General features: G+C 31.1%; 2 protein-coding genes across 2 annotated transcripts in view; both read right to left on the minus strand.

The window, feature by feature from the left end:
* LOC129227433 (E3 ubiquitin-protein ligase parkin-like) overlaps positions 1–3,274 on the minus strand; it is a 46,655-nt gene extending 43,381 nt beyond the window's left edge. Inside the window, exon 1 of the mRNA XM_054861991.1 lies at positions 2,964–3,274. Within this exon, the coding sequence (XP_054717966.1) occupies positions 2,964–3,233 (270 nt within the window). The 5' untranslated portion in view covers positions 3,234–3,274. The remainder of the gene's footprint in view (positions 1–2,963) is intronic.
* A 9,758-nt stretch (positions 3,275–13,032) lies between these two features.
* Positions 13,033–19,629, minus strand: part of LOC129227890 (dipeptidyl peptidase 9-like) — a 64,057-nt gene continuing 57,460 nt past the window's right edge. The window contains 2 exon segments of the mRNA XM_054862509.1: positions 13,033–14,020; positions 17,822–17,933. Of these exon segments, the coding sequence (XP_054718484.1) occupies positions 13,928–14,020; positions 17,822–17,933 (205 nt within the window). The 3' untranslated portion in view covers positions 13,033–13,927.

Here is a 19,629-nt window from a genome sequence, read left to right on the forward strand (position 1 = left end):
ACGGGGGTTACACTCCATGGAAATACCACATAAATTGAAATTGTATAAATTGAGACCTAATTATAGTGTTAAAATAGGGGTTTGGTTCCGTAGATAATAAAATACTTCATTCTAGTGATGACTAATTGTATAATGAGTTTAATGTGTACTTATATCGACTTTTATGCCCACCATGCATAAAAAAAACATTTAATTAATCTCAGGTTCTGTTTATAAAGAGGAGCTAGCTCTGATAGTCTTTTGGCATTCATTAAGAATTTTTCTCTAATTCTTTGTAGAGCATTAACGCATCCATGATCACTTGCGTCATTTCCATGATAGAATCTTCCTCGACTAACAAATCAGAAAGATTATTTCCATTGTCTAGGAATGGCTCAAAATTTTCAATGTGATTGTTTTTGGTTATGCGTCACAGACGTTGGTATCCTCGTTGGTTTTGGCCTCCTTTGTAACTCCTAAAAGCTCTTCTTCCAGTGAGTTCTGAATTGAGTGAGTTTAATAACTTTACTTCTGGAAAGAGCTCTGAAACCAATCGCATAAAATGTCTTCAGTTGCCCAAGCTTGATTATTAGCAAGCCAAAATGCAGTTGATTGCGCTTAATCTGCAATCGTTTGGAATTTGGATTTTGAAAGGGGGGGATTTTAGGGGAAAATTTTATCTGTTTGCATTCTCGCATCCGCATAAAACCGAAACTCATCCGAGTAAAATAAAATAAAGGTGCCAAATCTTAAACCGCGTATAATCGAAACCGTGTAAAACAAGAGTCTACTGTAGTATGAAAAAAATAACTTAAAAAATTCTTAAATGAGCAGATATACATTTTATTACAGCAAAAAAAAAAAGCAACGCTTTATAATAAATTACAGTAGAATTGATTTGCACAATTCACACTTTACCATTTATATCTTATTCTATCAAACTTTTCATCATTTATAATTCAGTAGCAACAATGTCAGACTGACCCTTCAAGTACGCCATGAGTCTTAGTTTTTCTATAATTTATTGCAACTCTTGCTATCTATGCAAGAGTTGCACATTTAAGCAAAATAAAAATCAAATATTTGGCGCTCTTGTAGTTCAGTTATTATGATTTAAAATTATTTTTTATGTGAATACAATTTTTTTTTTAAATATAATTTACAAATTTGATACAGATTTACCGGAGATCCGGATAAAGGGGGAGGGGCGGATATGCAGGGATCTGCTGTAAATGGGGCCAATTTTTTCATAGGGTCAGGTGGGGTGGAATGGGTATAAAAACAGGTATTTTTGAAATTATTATCAAACTATTCAAATTTGACATCCAACAATCAAAAAACCTCAACTGAGTTTTTACATTTCAACAATACATTTCACATATCCATAGTTATTAATACTGAAATGATTTTATTATTTAGTGAAAAAGTTATTATTATATCAAAGTCTGCTTTTATACCCATTCCACCCCATGGGGTGGGGTAAAATGGGTAGTATTAACTTTCAAATTAATTTTTTTATTTTTTCACAAAAAGATTATTAAAAATCTATTGAACAATGTAGTCTGTAATTTCACTGGAATTAAAGGTATAATGTCCATTATTATTGAGGATTGGCTGACCAAGGTTTTGATGATCTGTTCTTCTTCAATCTTCATTTTTGCATTATTGGGGAAGATGAAAAAATTTCCTTTTTAAGACTTCTTGAAAATTTTTACAACAAAAGCACAAGTATATAAAGATTCTAGAACTTGAGCAAATAAAATACTTTTTTAATTTCTTGACACTGTATTCAACTAGCACCCAATCTCCTGTGGATATTATACTTGAACTTAGTGGAGTGGGAGCTTGATCAGACTGATTTTCAATTCATTTAGTCAGCTCTGACGTTGTCTAGTGGTTGCATGGTATGACTCGCATTAGGCGGTAGGCAAATGATAATTTCATTATCAATAGCATGCTTTACAGTTTCATAGGTCAGCTGGCTTGCATGTCTTTTCAGATGCCTTTCGAAAAGTTTGAACCATTCTTTAAAGATTGTGTCTTCTATCCAGTCAGATTTAGTACAACCATAAGCAACTCCATAACATAAGAAATCCAGAGTATAAAACTTTGGATAAAATGAACAACTTATTTTTCAGAGAATAACTTTTAATGAGATAAAATGTTAATTCCCTAGCTTATGTCATTAAGCCTGGGGTTGTCATTAAGCCTTAAGAATGGGTTATATTAAACCCATTCCACCCCACTTAAAATTTTTTAACATATTTCTTAAAATCTATGGATTTTTTCAGTTGACAAAGGAGACTTCCTTTAATGAAAATAACAGCAATAGAATGCTTTCTAAATTCAAACAAAATCTTGAAAAAAAAAAGTTTTAACAATATCAGTTAGTTTTGATTTTTACAATGTAACTTACAAGAAGCTGCCACTAAACTGACTCTTTCCATTCAGTTTTTTCTTGACCCAAAATAAAGTCAAATTATTGTAAATGACATGAGTGTTTTTCTTTTTTAAAACAATTAGTTTTATTTTCTGTAACTCGAAAGATTAATAAACTACCCATTCCACCCCACCTGACCCTACTTTTTTTTTGGATGGAGTTAGTTACATCAGGCCCAGTTGAAGGGCTATATAGGGTTGTAAAATTATGGTTAGTAAAATATATTGAGTTAATAGAAAGGAAAAAGGAAAGTCTTTTTTGTATGAAACCAAACAAATGTCCACAGGTGTTCTCTTCTCCCCCATAACTAGATTTCTAAATTAAATAGCTGCAAAAATCCTTGCCAGTATCTGTATATTGCAGCTATTTCTCCAAAGGTAAACAAAGAAATGGTATGTAGAATCGAAGCAGTATCTTTAAAATCAATGCTCCCAAGTCTTAGCTTGCTTCCATATTCCATTATTCGCGATACAAGATTTTAAAAGTCAACAAATTATAACTTCAAAAAACATAATACGAACTTTTAATACCAAACCGAACTTACTTGCAGCTGCACATTGTCGTGCAACTCCTTTCCGGCAAAAATAATTCGCAACTCGTCACTTTTCATGCACAATTTGGAGCCTACGGCATTCTTCAAATCTTGAACAGACCAATCTAAACCCAAATAAACAGGTACGGATTCAGAACCACATTTCACGTATATTTTAAATTTGTTCATCTCATTAGGCTTTGAGTTTGAGAATAATCCAAATATAGCCCGCAAAAAGCGAGCTAAATAATCAAAGATGGGCATAAAAAAATCATTTAACATTTATTTAAAGAGACCAAGTTTCGTTTTGACCAAACGTAAACAAAAACAGCTACACACGTGCAATAGTTACAGTTGCAGTAACATGAATTCGTTTCTAAAGGACTAATCGTTTTCAACCGGGAAGGAAAGGGAAATGATTGAAAGGGAGTTAAAATGTGTGATTGTTGATACTTAAAATTGCGGAAAAAAAGGAGTAAATACCATTTTTTTTCTTACCATACAGGACATGCAGAATGAAGCTGGTAATTTCAGCCTCGATTTGCGATAATGTAACCTCCGTCTTTATCGTACTCCGTATTTCACGCATTGCATCCTGGGAGTCATAACAACATTTTTGTTTACGTTGGTAACAGGGAGGTTGGTAACGAAATAAAAACCAGCAGACATCCTTATGATGTGTCATATTTTGTTTTCGACTGTTAATAAATATTTAAAAGAAATTCCATCACGTTGCATTGCTCTCTGATGTGCAAACAGGCCGTCCAAAAAATCCTTGATTAGTTTTCACAGGTTGTAATGCACAAATTTCTATCAATCTTGCCATTAAAGTTTATTTACATAATCTCAAATTTGTTTTTCGGGAAGATTTCGATTGTTGGAAATATAGCAATATTTTGTTCATTGGCGCCAATGCCTGCATGAGGAATATTTTTCATCTGCATCTGTAAACAAGGAGAATGGAAATATCTATTTGCATTAGATTACCATAAAACAACAGGGTTTCCAAAGTAAAATTATTCAAGCCAGAAACAAGACTGATGGGCCAAATTTCCAATCATCGAAATATCCCCGGTTTTTCTCTTAATGTTTCAAAATTAATTTGAGGTTTCAATATGATGCAGCTCTAGACTTCATGGATTAAAGCTTAAGAAGGGACATTAATTGTTGTCCCACAAAATCTAATAAACTTAGTTCATAGAGTTTTTCACAATCTGTTATTAATAGGACCTATGCTTTAGGAAGTGTCTTGAAAGAAAATGGTACCGCAATATTCAAAGTAAGATATTCTCATCAGGTAATAATTTGAGATTTAATTGGTGGTTTAAAAATATTATCATAGAGTTGCTAATTTCATCAGGTCAGACTTTCTAACGAGAGTTTACTTCTGGAATTTGCAATGTTTTCATCATTCGTTTTGTTTGTAGAAGTTTTTTTCAATTTACATGCTTGCTTGCAACTTGTTTTAATATAACATAATGTTTGAGCCCATTTCCTAAAACATAAAATAAAATTTCTTATTCTATTCTATTTGTAAGAATACAGTCAAACCTGTTTAATTTGAACACGTTTAAAACAAATTACAGCGGAGATGAACAACACTTGCAATCCCCGTCCTAATGATTATTGTTTATTGTTTTTCGTGTAAGACAAACTACGCTTAGGGCGTAAATAAACACTCTGATGCAGTGAAGTAAGTAGAAATGAACAAAATTTTAGCGCAAAAAATTGGCAGATTACTGCATACAGGTGCTTTTGGATGTGGATGTCTTTACATCCAAAAGCTCATCACTCTGCATTGAGAAAAAAAAAAGAGTTCCCGGTAAATCCAAAATACGTGCATGCAGTAATCTGCTAGTTTAGTGCATTAAAACACTGTATATTACTATTTACGCTTAAGACATTGATTTTAAAAGTCCCTTTGAATTTGTTTTAACAAAGTTTGACTGCATAGTTAAAACTATTTTAAGGGAATGGTTGACAAATGGCTTTTTTATTCTCTCACTTTTTTTAAAGGTTTTAAAGAGGAATTAATGTGCATTATTGTATAATTGTAGTTGACACATGAGTGTAGTAAACAGAAAAAAAAAAGCTAATGGTAGCCTTATATCTATAAAATTTGCTTGTGATTAAAGTTCAAGTGATTTAGTTTGTGCAAAATATTTTCTATGCATCAATTCCGTTGACAAATAATTGTGTACTGTTCATATTCAAAATGGAAGTAAAGTTTTTCTATTTTTATACTGCGAGATGACTTTTGCATGAAACCCAATTTTTACTTTTGCTTTGTGTGTACTAACAAAAAATAGAAACATTTAGGATACAGAGAAAGATTTTAAGCGTCAAACAATTTCTCAGAGTTAGTAGGAAAATTCAGTGTAACATGGCTTCTGAAAGAAATAGTGGCCAGGCAACCAGGATTTGTTGGGACCCTGTTTATGAGTCAATATTAGTGGCACATGAAGGAGAGATTTTGGGGGTTAAATGCATTAATACATTTAAATAAATATATTGGAATAGTATCTTGATCTTAAAAGATTGCTTGGATGTTGAGATAATGAATAAAATGAATTAATTTAATACTTTGGTTAAAAAAAATTTAATATGTCAATTTTGAATTCCATTTATGCACTAAACCAGTGGTGCCCAACCTTTGTTTTCCCGGAAGGCCGCACAACATATTCAGATGATTATCGCTGGCCAGAATTTTAAACTATTCAAAACATTTCTAGATAACATGAAAAAGGAGAAAAACTAACTAGCCAATAATGTTATCATTGCTTGAAGCATATTTTTCAAATTCGAAGTTTGCATCTGTTTTCCAGAAACCCATATTAATCTGAATATTTGGCTACCAAGAATGAATATTTGGCTACCTGAAATCTGAATATTTGGCTACCAAGTCGTGACTAATCGTAGGTTTCTATTTGTAACATAGAATAAAACAACAGGCCACATCTAGCCAACGGGGCATTGGTTGGTTACCACAGCCACAGCCCGAAACTAAAAGGACTGATCTGTTTTTAACTTTTAAATTACAAAGGAAAACTGCAGGAAGCTATAAGTGGTTAATAAGTCACACAGCAACTAAGGCAATTGGTTCTGCTGAAGAATGAGCAGCATTAAATTGCACAAAACTTTGGATCCAAAACAAAGCTAAATAATATGAAAACTTTAAAAGAACTGAGTGTGTAATGTAAAAGTAATTGACAGGATTGCCAAAAGTTCAAGAATTAAATCCCCCCCCCCTTTTCCAGATCATTTTTGAATAAATTTCAGGTTGGTACGGATTAAAAGAGATAAGCCTTGAAATTAAGTAATAATCATCCTTTCTGAATAGAGGTAACAAAAAATTCACTTTTGACTTGTGGCAACAGCATAAAAAGAGAATAAGATTTTGTTTATTAAGATGAGAAGGTGATATGATAGAATTCAGCAATTTTTTATGTAATAGACAGATGTAAATATTGTAAATAGTCTAAAATACATGTGTTTTTGAATTCAAGCTTTTTCTTTGAAGAACATAATGAACTTTAATATTACTGCGTAGAAAATTTGGCTCACTAAGTTAAAAATGTGTTATGAGACAGTAACGTTTGGAGCCCCCCGGGTGGGCTTTGTCTATTTAGTAATACAGATGGAATTATTATGACGTGGTCGCCATTGAATTTAATTTGATTGACGAACTTTTGGTTATCCTCTGCAAGATTAAAAGAAGTAAGTTACCATTGCTTACTATACTTTAAGAAACAGAAAATACGATTTATTTGAATTTATAAGAGATACTTTGCAAATTGTGATTATTGCTCAAGTTTTGAAATAAGATAACTGCAATAATTTGATAACAATAATGGATGCAGTTAATAAGGCAAAATGCACTGTTTTTAGATCGCAAACAACAAAATTAATCAATAAAATTGATGCCAAATTCATCAAGGTAACATGACAAGAATTTGACCATTTTTATTAAAAGAAGTTTAATTAGAAAAATGTCAATAGTGTCAAATAAATGTGGTTTTTAACTTACGCTTTTACTTTCAAGAACCTCATCAACTTATTAATATTACTGTGTAGACAATTGACTCAAAATGAAGTAGATAATGTGTTACGAGACGGTAACACGGATGTTGATTTACATTATTTATTATTAACTTGTGGTACCCGCACGGCTTTGCCCGTAATAGAAAATTAAAAGGTCTTTTGGTTCGCCTGTATGTTTACAAATAATGTATGGTGAATTTTCTCGCCAATTGGCTTGTACCCATGTTACGGTTCCACGTTATGATGATTTCGTAATTTACTGTCCATCTTATGATATTTTTTGTTCTTAAAATTGGATTGGAAAAAGAACCACATCGAATTTTCGAAAAATCGCTTCGAGGTGCACACCCCCATGGTACAAATTTCATGAAAATCGGGCGAACGGTCTAGGCGCTATGCGCGTCACAGAGATCCTGACAGATAGAGATCCGGACAGATACAGCATATTTTTATAGTAACTAAGCCTGCTTAATTAACCAAATAATAATTTCTATAAATCACAAGTAATTGTTTTACTAATTTAGGGCAAATTAAAAGTAACTCAAAATTTGATTGTGTTGATTACTCAATAAATGTTATAAGGTTTTACAAATGCTTTGAAAAATCAGCAACTTCTTACTGATTTTTTTTTTTTTTTAATCCCTGCAATTGTGTTGTGTGAAAATGTATTTGTTTTTCTGTGCAAGCATTTTATATCATTAAAAACTCTCTCTTGACACTTTTACTCTTTTTATCACTTAGCAATCCTTTCTATCACAGGAGAAATTGAAACTAGATTACCGGTAAATCAGTTACTTTAACGAAATTCTCGAGTCACTTTGAAAATATTTGCTATTTGTCTAGTTACAACTTCAATTAGATCGTTTATGACATGGTTAGTGAATACATAAGAAATAGAGTGCAGCCAGAAATATGAATCCATTGCATGCTTATTAATATTGCATTGATTTTTTATTGCATGTAATTTTTTTAACAGTCTGCATATATTCAGTAAGTTACCGCCCTATAGCCAGGGCTACTCCTGCTCAATCACTTTCCTATGCCGGGCTGATGAGTGCTAATAAGCACGAAACTGCAGTCCTCGGCTGGAAATGACTGAGCTGGCGGTGTATTTCACGTAAGTCTGCATATAGTTTGGATTTATTTTTTCTTGTTCTGAAAAAGTTTATGGTTTTGTACAATGCACAAATTATTTGTACCAATGTTTTTTAAGCAATAAAAATAATTGTTTCTATAATGCCTTAAAATGTCCCAATTTCTTCAATTCCAGATTTTCTAGCAGGATAACTTTCTTTTTATGCTTCTAGCTAGAGCTAAAAACCACACATGATAAATCCCAACCTAAAACTAGTTAAAGAAAATAATTTAGTAATAAATTAACATGACCCGAGTATGAAAGACTAGATAATCACAGTAAAAAATCAACTACTAGAAAAGTGCGGGAAATGCTGGATTTTCAATTTTTATCAATAGTTGTTTGTATGAAAATTAATTATTAAAATATAATGAATAATATGGATACAGCACAAAATTTTATTGATATCAATTGAAAATAAAAGCAACAATTAAGAAAAAGTATGAAAAATCACGTGTCTTTGATCACAAGCATTTTCATTACATTTCACTTACTTTTTATTACCACACTTCATTTTTATTAAAATAAATTTTAATTACATGTATGTAAATAAATATTTTATTATTATTTTTTCCAGTTTGTATAAGATTTTTGCATTTCCAGAATTGAAATTCATTGCATTCTGAAATTAAAAATGTCAGAAGACAAACTTTTTTCTAATTATTTGTTGATACCAGTACAAAATTTTACTGAATATCTCTAAAGATATATGGATTCAAACTTTTTTTAACATTCAAATATTACCTTTTGCAGTTGTAAACATGGAATTAAAGATACTTTTATTGTTACTATTTATTTACAATTTATTAGTAATTTTATTTAGATCAAATGGTTATACTGGATATTAAGAGCTCAAAAATATTTTAACATTTGTAATATTCAAATTTCATATTTAAATGCTCATGCTTTAGAGTGAAACAGTTGATATGGATTGCACTGTTAAAATAGATTTGTTATATTATTTCAGGGTGTACATTTTTTTTTTTACTTACAAAATTTTCGGAGTTATAAGGAATGATTAACCTCACTAAATTCTGAGCTTTGGGCTGCAAGTAATCAGGGTGAAGCTAAATACATGTCTGAAGCATTTTGTACAATTAGCATTATGTTAACATTAGTTCATTCAATATTTCTGCACACAAGCAAGTTTTAAATAAATTACTAGTTGATTATCTTTACATGAATCTTTTGATTCTGTTTTGAAACCACCAACCTAGCAGCAGGTTTTTCTAATAGTTAATAGCATTCTTAAAAAAAAATCCTAAAATGGTAGAAAAGCAAAATGGTTAACTTAAAAACTGCGAGCAAAATGTAAGATGAAATAGAAAACTTCACAAGACTTTTTTCTTTAGAAGATAAAAAGCGAGATAAATTTTCCAAAATTCTTTCACTTTTTTTTTCTATTTTGCTCTGAATTGTTCACAATAGCATTGTTATTGTTATTTTTTCTTTAAATTTTCTCCCAATTGAGGAAATAGTTGCAGACTATCCAAATCATCTGTGATTGTTGTTGCAACATCATGCTGTTTCTGTTACCCAGACTACAAACAGAATTTTGTGCTCTAAATCAACTACTACCTTTAATTTATTCAGAAAAGACATACTAAGCTCTTGTTATCCAGTGGAAATTATTTAGCATTCCACTTCTCCTTCCCCGAACTTTTCATTCACAATTTTAGAAAAATGAGGCTTAAAAAAATGTTATTGTTATAATTTTTTTTTATAGACAAGAACATTTACAGGGAGAGAAATTCATTAAGGACAAGAACTCTGCTTTTAAGACTTTTTTTTTGAACCAGAAATATATATCAACAGTGCTATTAAAAACTATTTTTATACACAAAACATTACACTCGTACAAATTTTACTTAATTAAAAATAAAAACTTTTTGAATTTTCAAAACTAATTTGAATTTTGAATTCACATTATGTGTTTCGCAATCACGAGTTGCAACAGGATCCTACTCATTGGTTACTACTCCACTTGCTTGTTTCTAGAAACGGTTCCTGTCCCTCCTCTTAGGTGGTTACGTGTGTACAGTAGGGTGCGTCTTATTTTTAAAGGTGTTATTTTTTCATGAGGCACCCTCTCATTTTGTTCCTTTGGATGAAAAAAAAATTCTCATATATGAAAAATAAAAATTGAATAATATTTAGAGGGTGCTACCACTGCTGCAAAATTTGTCAACTCTCTCTCTTTTTATTTTTTTAAATTTATTTATTTAGTCTGAATAATAAGTAGCAATCAGTGAAAAGTTTGTATTGTCACATGGAAATAACAAAGAGAAAAATTACAATATTGCTGAATGTGAAAGACCGAAAGTGTAAACCTGTGTTATGAGTGGCATTACCGAACTTTCAAATGCTTTTTTGACATTATTACATAAAATAACAACCATGATATGCTTATTATTTTCTGGTATATATAAGAAATAGGTATTTGTGTTATGTTAAACCCAACCAACCTAATTTCATGTTCATTAAAAATATGTCACGAGTTGATTTTTACACCATTTTTTCACAATGAATGTAATTTTAATCACTGGTAGCACCCCCTAAATTATGTTCAAATTCTATGAAACTTTTATGTGTGTATTTTTTCATCAAAAGGAAGCAATTAAAGGGGTGCCCCATAAGAAATTCAAAACTTTTTAAAAAAGTGCATTATAAGACACACCCTAGTGTACAGTTGTGTGTGCGTAGACCTGTGTGTATGCACGTTGGCGTGTGTGTAAAGGCGAATGTGTGGATGTGTGTGAGTGTGTAAGAGCGTGCCTGTGCGTAGGAGATGGACGCCACAGACCAGGAGCAGCGGCTCCCGGGAGGAGTCGCGCCTGTAGAGGACGGTGGGGTTGAAAAAGGAACCAAACATCAAGGACGGTCAAATAAAAACAATTAGCAATCGTGATTGCTCAAAAAAAATTATGTTTGAGGCATTTAGTATCAAATCCAAAACAATCTTTTTTTTAAAGAATTTTACAAAATAAATAAATAAACACTTCACACTTTGCCCATTTAATTTTGCAGGGGTTTTTATCTATTTTTTTTTTTTTTTCCCATACAAATAACCTTTGGCTTAAGATTTCATTTTTGGTTTCTTTTTCAAAGTTATGGAATTGTCCAATTATTTGCAGAAAAACATAATTTGGTTAAAGCTGATTTTAAATTATTTCAGCAATTTTTTTTTTCCATTTCACTTTCATATTCAAGTTTTATGTAAAACCAAAATAGCGAGTTCATTAAATAATTTGCAATACAATGTTGTTGATGTAACCAGGGCCTTTACTAAGTGGCTAATGTAAAAAAACATTAGCCACTCAGTAAAGGCAAGGACTGTGCTGATTTTTCAGTAAAACATATTTCTGGTAGCAGTTTACAAACTGATTGAGAGGGATCTGCTCCAAATTGCTTTCTAGACAGATAGCATTGACCAAGAAGCAACAAATTACGAGCTTTGAAACTTTTGAAAATTCCTGGGATGAGCCGGTTTTGATACAAAACATTTCAATATAAACTTGTACTTCAGACAGAAAAAATGACATAAGAACTTTCATTAAATAACACTCTATTTAATAAATAGCCTCATAAATATTACATACAGAATTAGAAATCTCATCTGAGAAAAAGGCGCAATCCTGCATTGTTGGCACAGGCAAGTTGTTATACATTTGCCTAGAGCAGGAGTGAAAATCATAGTCTATTGCTTTAACTAAAGTTTGTGAAATACTTAGATTATCAGAGCTACAGATCTATTTTTGACACATGATGAATATCAATGCTCGATTTCATTGTTACTTCAGAACACTGTTTCAACATAGGGGTTGGAAAAACTGGAGATTAAAAAAAAAAAAACCTAACCTGCCGTGTTTGCCTGGGTTCTGTAAGACTTATGCGTGAGGGACTTCATTAGTCAGTTGTCATTACTGCTTTCTCTATAACAATACAAAACATAAAATTAAAAAGTTAGAATTTTTTGTTATTTTTCCCCCTCACTTTTAGGCACATAAATTACGTAAATCAAATATAAAAAAGAACTAATAAGTTCATTTCATTCTCTAAATATGACAAATCAAAAAAAGTATTCAAAGGTGCAGTTACACCCTGTTTTGAAAACAGTGATTTAGTAACTGTTAATTTATTAACACTATGTATCTATCATTGTGTTGCATACTAAAAATATTGTCCCTCAAAACCAGCACCTACATATTATAATGTATAATAGTCAATAAGTATTTCTCAGTTTGTATATTATGTAATCATTTTTTCTGCTTGAAGATAAAGAAAATTCACCTTTTTTCTTTAATTAAGATAAATTTATGTTTACATTTAATTAAAGAAAGAGTTAAACTGTTTCATTTTTTAGTGATTTTACAGAAATTTAATATTTTCATAAATTGTCATATCTCTCGCTGAGCATATATATTGTTCTACCAATGTAAATTAAGTTACAAAATTTTATTATGTACTGCTTCCAAATATTAAAAAATAAAATTTCAGTTTTTAAGTTAAGTTTTTGGCGACCAACTTAGAAAATCTCAAGTAAGGTTTTCTCGGCTGCCAATCCATCTTCAAAAAATTTCTATGAAACTATTAAAGCAATTCAGAAAAATTCACATTTTACTCTATTTAAGGGGCTGCTTAGATACCTGAAAATTTGGGCTGTATGGTACTTATGATTTTTTAAAAACAATTTTTATGACAAAATACTCTCCTAGCTCAATAATATGTAATTCACGTTTTAAATTTCACTAGTCTTAAATTTTGTAAACTTAAACTATAGCTCACATTTTTGTTTTAACATGGAAAAATTTACCGGAGAAATAAAAGTAAATTATTTTTCTCGATCATTCAATACTGAATGCATAAAAGTAAAAACTGAAGTAGTGATAGCAAGAGAAGAAACTAGAAAATTAAACAACTTTATTGAATTAAAAATTTAAAAACATTCTGTGGACAAGAATTATCCAAAAAGATCTTATTTTTTCTGAAATCTGAACATTATCAGGATGATGACAACTTCTATTGAGTTTATTGCATGCATTTGTACGTTTGAACCATAAATATGACATAGGAAAATCAAAGCAATAAGGTAGTTACACTTTATCATAATCAAAAACAACAAATTAAAACAAGAACTGCAAAATTACAATGACTAGAGGCATGCAGCACAGTGTAAATTTAACAATTCATTTATTTATTTTTAAAATCCTTTCATTAACATTATTAAATGATCTTAAAAATAATAAAATCACAATTAAGGCAATAGTAAATCAAAATTTGATTCCTTATACTTGCATGTTTTAGCCACAATCATAATAAGCTTTTACATTTAATTTTAAAAAAATAATAATTCAAGGTTGATATCTTTGATAGAAGTACCTTACATTTTCAAATTTAGCATGATATTTGTCTTTCCTCAACGCACAAATTAAAGAGTAAAACCATTTTTACTGTAGATACAGCTCCATTTTTAAAACTTAAGTTTTTCCTTGTGTCAAAACCATGAAGAAAGTAATGTTTCTAGTACCTTTATAATGAATGAAGATATGATTTTTTTTTTCTTTTCTTCAAGATTTAAAAATTAATACAATGAAAAAAGTGACAAGAATCAAACTTTGTGAGAATTCTTAGCAAGACATAGTACACTTGTTGAGAGTTTGAAAACCAAAATTGCTTTTTATTGGGTTGGAGTGAGACTATGTATCAGTAGCTATGATAATCTAAGTAGACGAACTAAAGAGATAAAAAGGTTTTAAACACATTGGTATAATTTAAAAAAATAGCCTATTGTTCTTTTGAGTCAAAGATGCTGCTGTAGAAAACTTAAAAGAGTCGTTTCATAATGTTCACTAGCATCTAAGTGTCTTAAGCTATGCCTTTCTGTTGGATAAATCTAGGAGAAAAAAGAAAGTAATAAGTAAATTTGACTTTCAATAAAATTGCAAGCAAATACTTAAAAATAATTAAAAAACAAGACATAATTATTATCATAAGACTGATGCAACAAGTATTTAAAAAAAGAACTAATGCTTTAGAGAGTTTCATATAATCACAAAGAAGAAATACTAACAAAAAGAAGTGATTCTATTTTTTCCCCTGCACCCATGCTTAATTCTGAACTCAAGGTACAGGATTTTTAATTTTTACTAATTTATATTCTTAAAAAGCAGCGTTTAGATCAAGCACAGGGGTGCCCTAAGAGCAAGAGCCCCCCCCCCCCCTCTAAAAAAAATGATGATGCAGTCTGTACCATGACCCCACTCTAGGTGAACAACGCTGTCAAACTATCACCCATAAAAACTTTTTTAAAATGTGTTTCAAAAGGAATTTTTACTAACAGTGAATTCTGCAGATTTAAGTTTCATTTCCAGCTGGTATGTATTTAAACAAGATCTAAAACAATTATACAAAAAAGTAATTAAATGTGCATTTTAATTTTTTTCTCATGGTTATTTAACAAACTGGACATTAAAATTGTGAGTAATGAGTACCAGACACTATATTCAACACCTTAACAAATTTAGAAAAGGTAAAATTCAACTTAAGGTGGTACTCTAGTCTAGATTTTGAGGACATAATAAAAGAAAATTAACCATTTTTGCTATAATTTTTTAATTTTTTTATTGATACTTAAGAAGTATAAAAATGCATAATAGTGGGGGGGGGGATCAAAATTGAAATTAGTAGAGGCTGGCAAAGTGGGGACTCAGGAAGAAAAGGTGTCTACTGGTTGACACGATTCCAAACCTCCTGGTGATCTGAAACATGAAATAAAGGTTAATTCTTATTAAACAAAGATGTAGAATTGTCTGGACGTAGCTGAATTGGGGGGGGGGGATTTTGCACAAAATGGCGTCTTTTTGAGGAAAAAAAATCATTTTCGGCTCTTTTTTAAAATTTTGGTAATTTTTCAAAAACAGTAAAAATAAAAATACAGAAAATCCTATGTGGAGACAATTTTGATTGTATTAAGAAAGTCTGTACCAAATTTCAAATAAATCGGTGCTTTAGAACTTGAGATATCTTGTCAACCGTATTGAAAAAAAGTAGTTTTGAGAAAAACGCGTTTAATTTTGCAGGTGCATTTTGGGCAGTCAGAGTGGTTTAATTGTATGCTATACTTATACTTTTTTTGAATAGCCGTCCCTGATTAATACAGTGTTCCTTCCTGTACCTCAAAAGCTATTTCTGGCAAATCTTTCAATCATTAGAGCAGTTCTGTGTTCTTTTGAAGCTGCGGAAGCTCGTATCTCGGAGCGTTTGTTACGCTGTTGATCTCGTTTGCTGGCTTTTTCTTTGTCTATCTAGATACAAATTACCTCCTATTTGACTTTTTTTCATCCATTTTATATTTAAAATTTGAATTTAACACTGAAAAAATACACAGTACACGGAGAACAAACATATGCGTGGCTTGATGGTTGTTTGTTAAGTATTATTGAGAAAAAAGAATTTATCTTAAACATGAAAAGAAGAAAAATTCCATTTTTTAGATTTCTGACTAGAATAAACTATGAAAACAAATTTTGTTATTGTACATCATCAATGTTAGGAGAATGATTCTAATAGTACAGATGTTAGAGTGATATTCAAAAAAGGTTAAACATAAGAGAAAATAAAACATGATGGATTACAAAGGGGGGGGGGGGATACGTGCACCACAGCAAAGGGGCCAGACAGAAAAAAGGCCTGTAATTGAAAAAAAAGTGATTAGAGTACCAATTTTTGTAAATTATTATTATTTTCCAATATTGTACTTCTCTTGCACATTGAAGGCCAAGAAGAAGTTGCATGGTTCAACAGTCATTGTGTTTTATGCTATCATAAATTTATTTTTACTGTGAATAGAATTCTGAACAAAAAAAACAAAAGGCTTCAAACACAGCCTTTAACTGCGTAAAGCGTTTGTTTTATTTCAGTGTTTTAACCTTTCAACATTTTAAAGTTGCAAAAAATTTTGCTTTTTAAAAAAAGTTATACAGTAGAGAACCAATTATCCGGGAAGTTCGGGACCATCGCTATCCCGGATATCTGAATTTCCCGGTTTTCTGGATTGCTAAAAAGCGCTATTGGCCGATTGTTTGTAAAATTTAAATTACTATATAATAAATAATTAAGCATATTAAAATAAGAAGAAAACAGTTCAGAAATGCTTATGAATATCGAAATATAAAAAACTATTATTGTGAGAATAATTTAAACACTAAAAAACTTAAGTTATTCATAATACATGAGACCCTCACATTCTGTTTGGAAAAGAAAAAAAAATCCACCACTTTTCGATGTTTTAAAACGAAAGAAAATGAAGGGAAGGGCAAAAAAATAAGTTTTTGAACCTAAATCTGCAAATTTCTACTATGTGTATAAAAAAAATTCGCTTTCTATGCGACAATATTCATTTCCTTAGCTATCAATTAGAATAAAACACAAAAATTTCAAACTTACGAATGTACTTTTTAGTTCAAGAAAATATTTCGGAAATTTTGACCCGCAAAAGGATAACCATTTTAAGTTAGTGTTTGCAAACATTTTCTCGAGTTATGCGTGAGTAATATGTTGTTTATTAAGAAATCGTTCATATTCTTTTTGGTATTTCAAAAAAAGAAAAAAAAAAGCTTAATTTTTCAAAAATTGCCAAAATTGCTTATTTAAAAAAAATAACGGGAAAGTAGGGAAAAAGTTGCCGGTTTTCTGGTTTCCCGGTTTATTGGTTCCCGGATAAAAGGTTCTGCACTGTAATTTTTCATAATGAAATATAGGAATATTTTGTGAATCAAACATCTATTTTTTTGTTTATAAAAATTAAAAAACATCATCAAGATAGTGGTTAACAAGTATAAACAAATATAGACAGAGAGGTCTAAAAGTGACTTAATTTGCTACCATGGAAACTCATTTTCCATGTTTAGAATACAGTAAAACCTTGTTTATACATCTGTAGTTTATATGTCTTTTACATTGACACATCATTTTCATAAAGGACCTATACCTATTTATTCCTATACAAATTAAATGCAAAAATGAATCGTATTTAAGTTGCAAAATATTGGTTATATGTTGCTCCCCCCCCCCCCTTCCCCGCCTCCCATAAAAAAATCTGAAAACTTCTACTTGCCCATCTTTCTTGATTTCTGTCACAAGTAGGTATAGAAGGTCAAATTAAAAAAGGGGGGAGGGCATTTTTTAAAGCATTAGTAACAAATTTTTTTCACAAACTTGATTCAATTCATAATACTATAGTCATTGCTAAAGGCAATTACCAAGTCAATCCAACTATAAAATAATTTTTAATCAACTTGCAAATACCTGCATGTACGTTTACTTATACTAGAGATGAAATTACTACAATAATAAATGAAGATATGCCAGGTACAATAAGTGTTTATGATATACAATAAAGGCATAATTTACATTATGTAAAAGTATTACTTAAAAACCCAGTTAATTTCTTAAGCACATGGTATCACACCAATTTATATAAGTTATAGACAAAACTTGATTAGAACCTTATAACTTATATTTTCAGAAATGTGCATTAGTAAGGTTAAACTTGTAAAAATCAAAGTGATTTGTCAATCTTTCGATTGTACTATGCTTTTATTTATCCATTATTTCACCTCAGCCTGTTGAAAGATGCTTAAATGATGCTTTACCATACATTGCACATTCAGTTAAATTGAGCTTTAATGCTTACTTGTAATTGGTAAGGTTTTCCTGCTTTTACTAATGCATTTATTAGTTGTGTTGTGTGGGCAAAGTGAACATTTTCATCTCTTAAGCCATGTATAATCAACAACCTATTTTCTCTGTAAATAAAGGAAAGATTGAAAATGTGGCATTAAAAAGATACATTTCTGAAGAGAATAGAGTCAAAACATACAGTATATACAGTGACCTCTCACTTATAAGCGACCAAAAGGGGACAACGAAATTTTCCGCGCATAAGTGAAAACCCCCCAAAAATAAGCTTAAATACAGTAAGTTATTAACAGTTATGGTAATACTAATAGTACACTACTGATACTAATGAATAAACACGCACATAATTTCCATTTATGCATTGTAATTTAATAAAAATGTAAAATTTGAAGTTGCACGTTTTGCTCATTTTTTATACACTGTACAGTATGTAAGACGAATTCCACAAAACCTAAACACTGTCGCGTGATCAGTGTCATAGTCTGTGAGGATACAAAAGATCCTCGATAGGCTATGTCAATGCTTTTCCACGACTTTTAGGGAGGTCAACCTTTTCGCATGTAACCCGTTCTCCCCTCTCGATGTCAATCACAAGACTAACTGCACCCCAAATCGCACACTTGCAGGGTTGCCAACTGTTCCGCATTTTGCGGAGTTGCTCCGCAAAAATGGCGAAACTCCGCGGCTCCGCAAAGAAGTTCTTTTGCTCTGCATTCCCCGGCGAACGCTTTCAAGCCTAAAATTTTGCTATTTTATCATAAAAAACATGAAAAAATGGGATATTCAAGATGCGTTTACTCAGAGATTGAAATAGTGATTAAAACTGTTTTATTAATTTAAAAATAATTTTGTTTACACTAGTGCTTAAAATGATCATTAAAGCTCCAAAATAATTTTAGATAAGTGGTTTTAGTTATTTTTATTGATTTATATACAAAATTCCGAACTGCTCCGCAAAATTTTAAAATGCTCCTCAAAATCAGCACAGATGCTCCTCAAACTGTTTCTCCAAGGTTGGCAACACTGCACTTGCGCGAAAAAAAACGCGTTCTTGGAAACATTTTTAACATTGGAATAAAGGTGTGTGAAAGCATTCCAAGAGACATCCAGAAGGGTACAAATCTTCCCGATAAGCAAAGTGTAAATAGGCGATTTAAACTAAAACTTGAAAAAATTTTATTGCGTATAAGTGAAAGGTGCATTTTAGGTTTCGCGTATAAATGAACAAGAGTTAACATTGTTTTCCTACATCGCTGGCCGGGCTCGTGAGAAAAAATGTGCATAAGTGAAAAACGCGTATAACAGAGGTCGCATATAAGCGAGAGATCACTGTAACACCATTCCATGCTCACATTAGGGACATTAATATCAGTCAAAAACAAACTAAGGTAGACATTCCAAAAGCAAGTTCTGTTAAAACTTTTTTGCAAATAAGCTTTATCAGAAACAAAAGACATAAAATGGCATAACCTAATTCAAACTGCTTAGAAAAATGCCAGAAAATTTTAGAATTATTTTAAAACCCTCCAAATTTTGAATAGAATTGAAAATGCTGACAAGTTGACCCCAATATATGACAAATATTCCTTCCAAATGAAAGTTACAGGACACTTTTTGCAAATGAGCTTTATCTTTACTAATAATAAAGCTGAAAAGTCTATCTGTCCGGATCTCATCTTTGTCTGTCAGGATCTCTGTGATGCGCATAGCGCCTAGATCGTTCGGCTCGATTTGCAATGAAATTTGGCACAAAACTAGTTTTGTAGCATGGGGGTGTGCACCTTGAAGCAATTTTTCAAAAAT

This window comes from Uloborus diversus, chromosome 8 (genome assembly GCF_026930045.1).
Source record: "Uloborus diversus isolate 005 chromosome 8, Udiv.v.3.1, whole genome shotgun sequence".
NCBI classification, from domain to species: Eukaryota; Metazoa; Arthropoda; class Arachnida; order Araneae; family Uloboridae; genus Uloborus; species Uloborus diversus.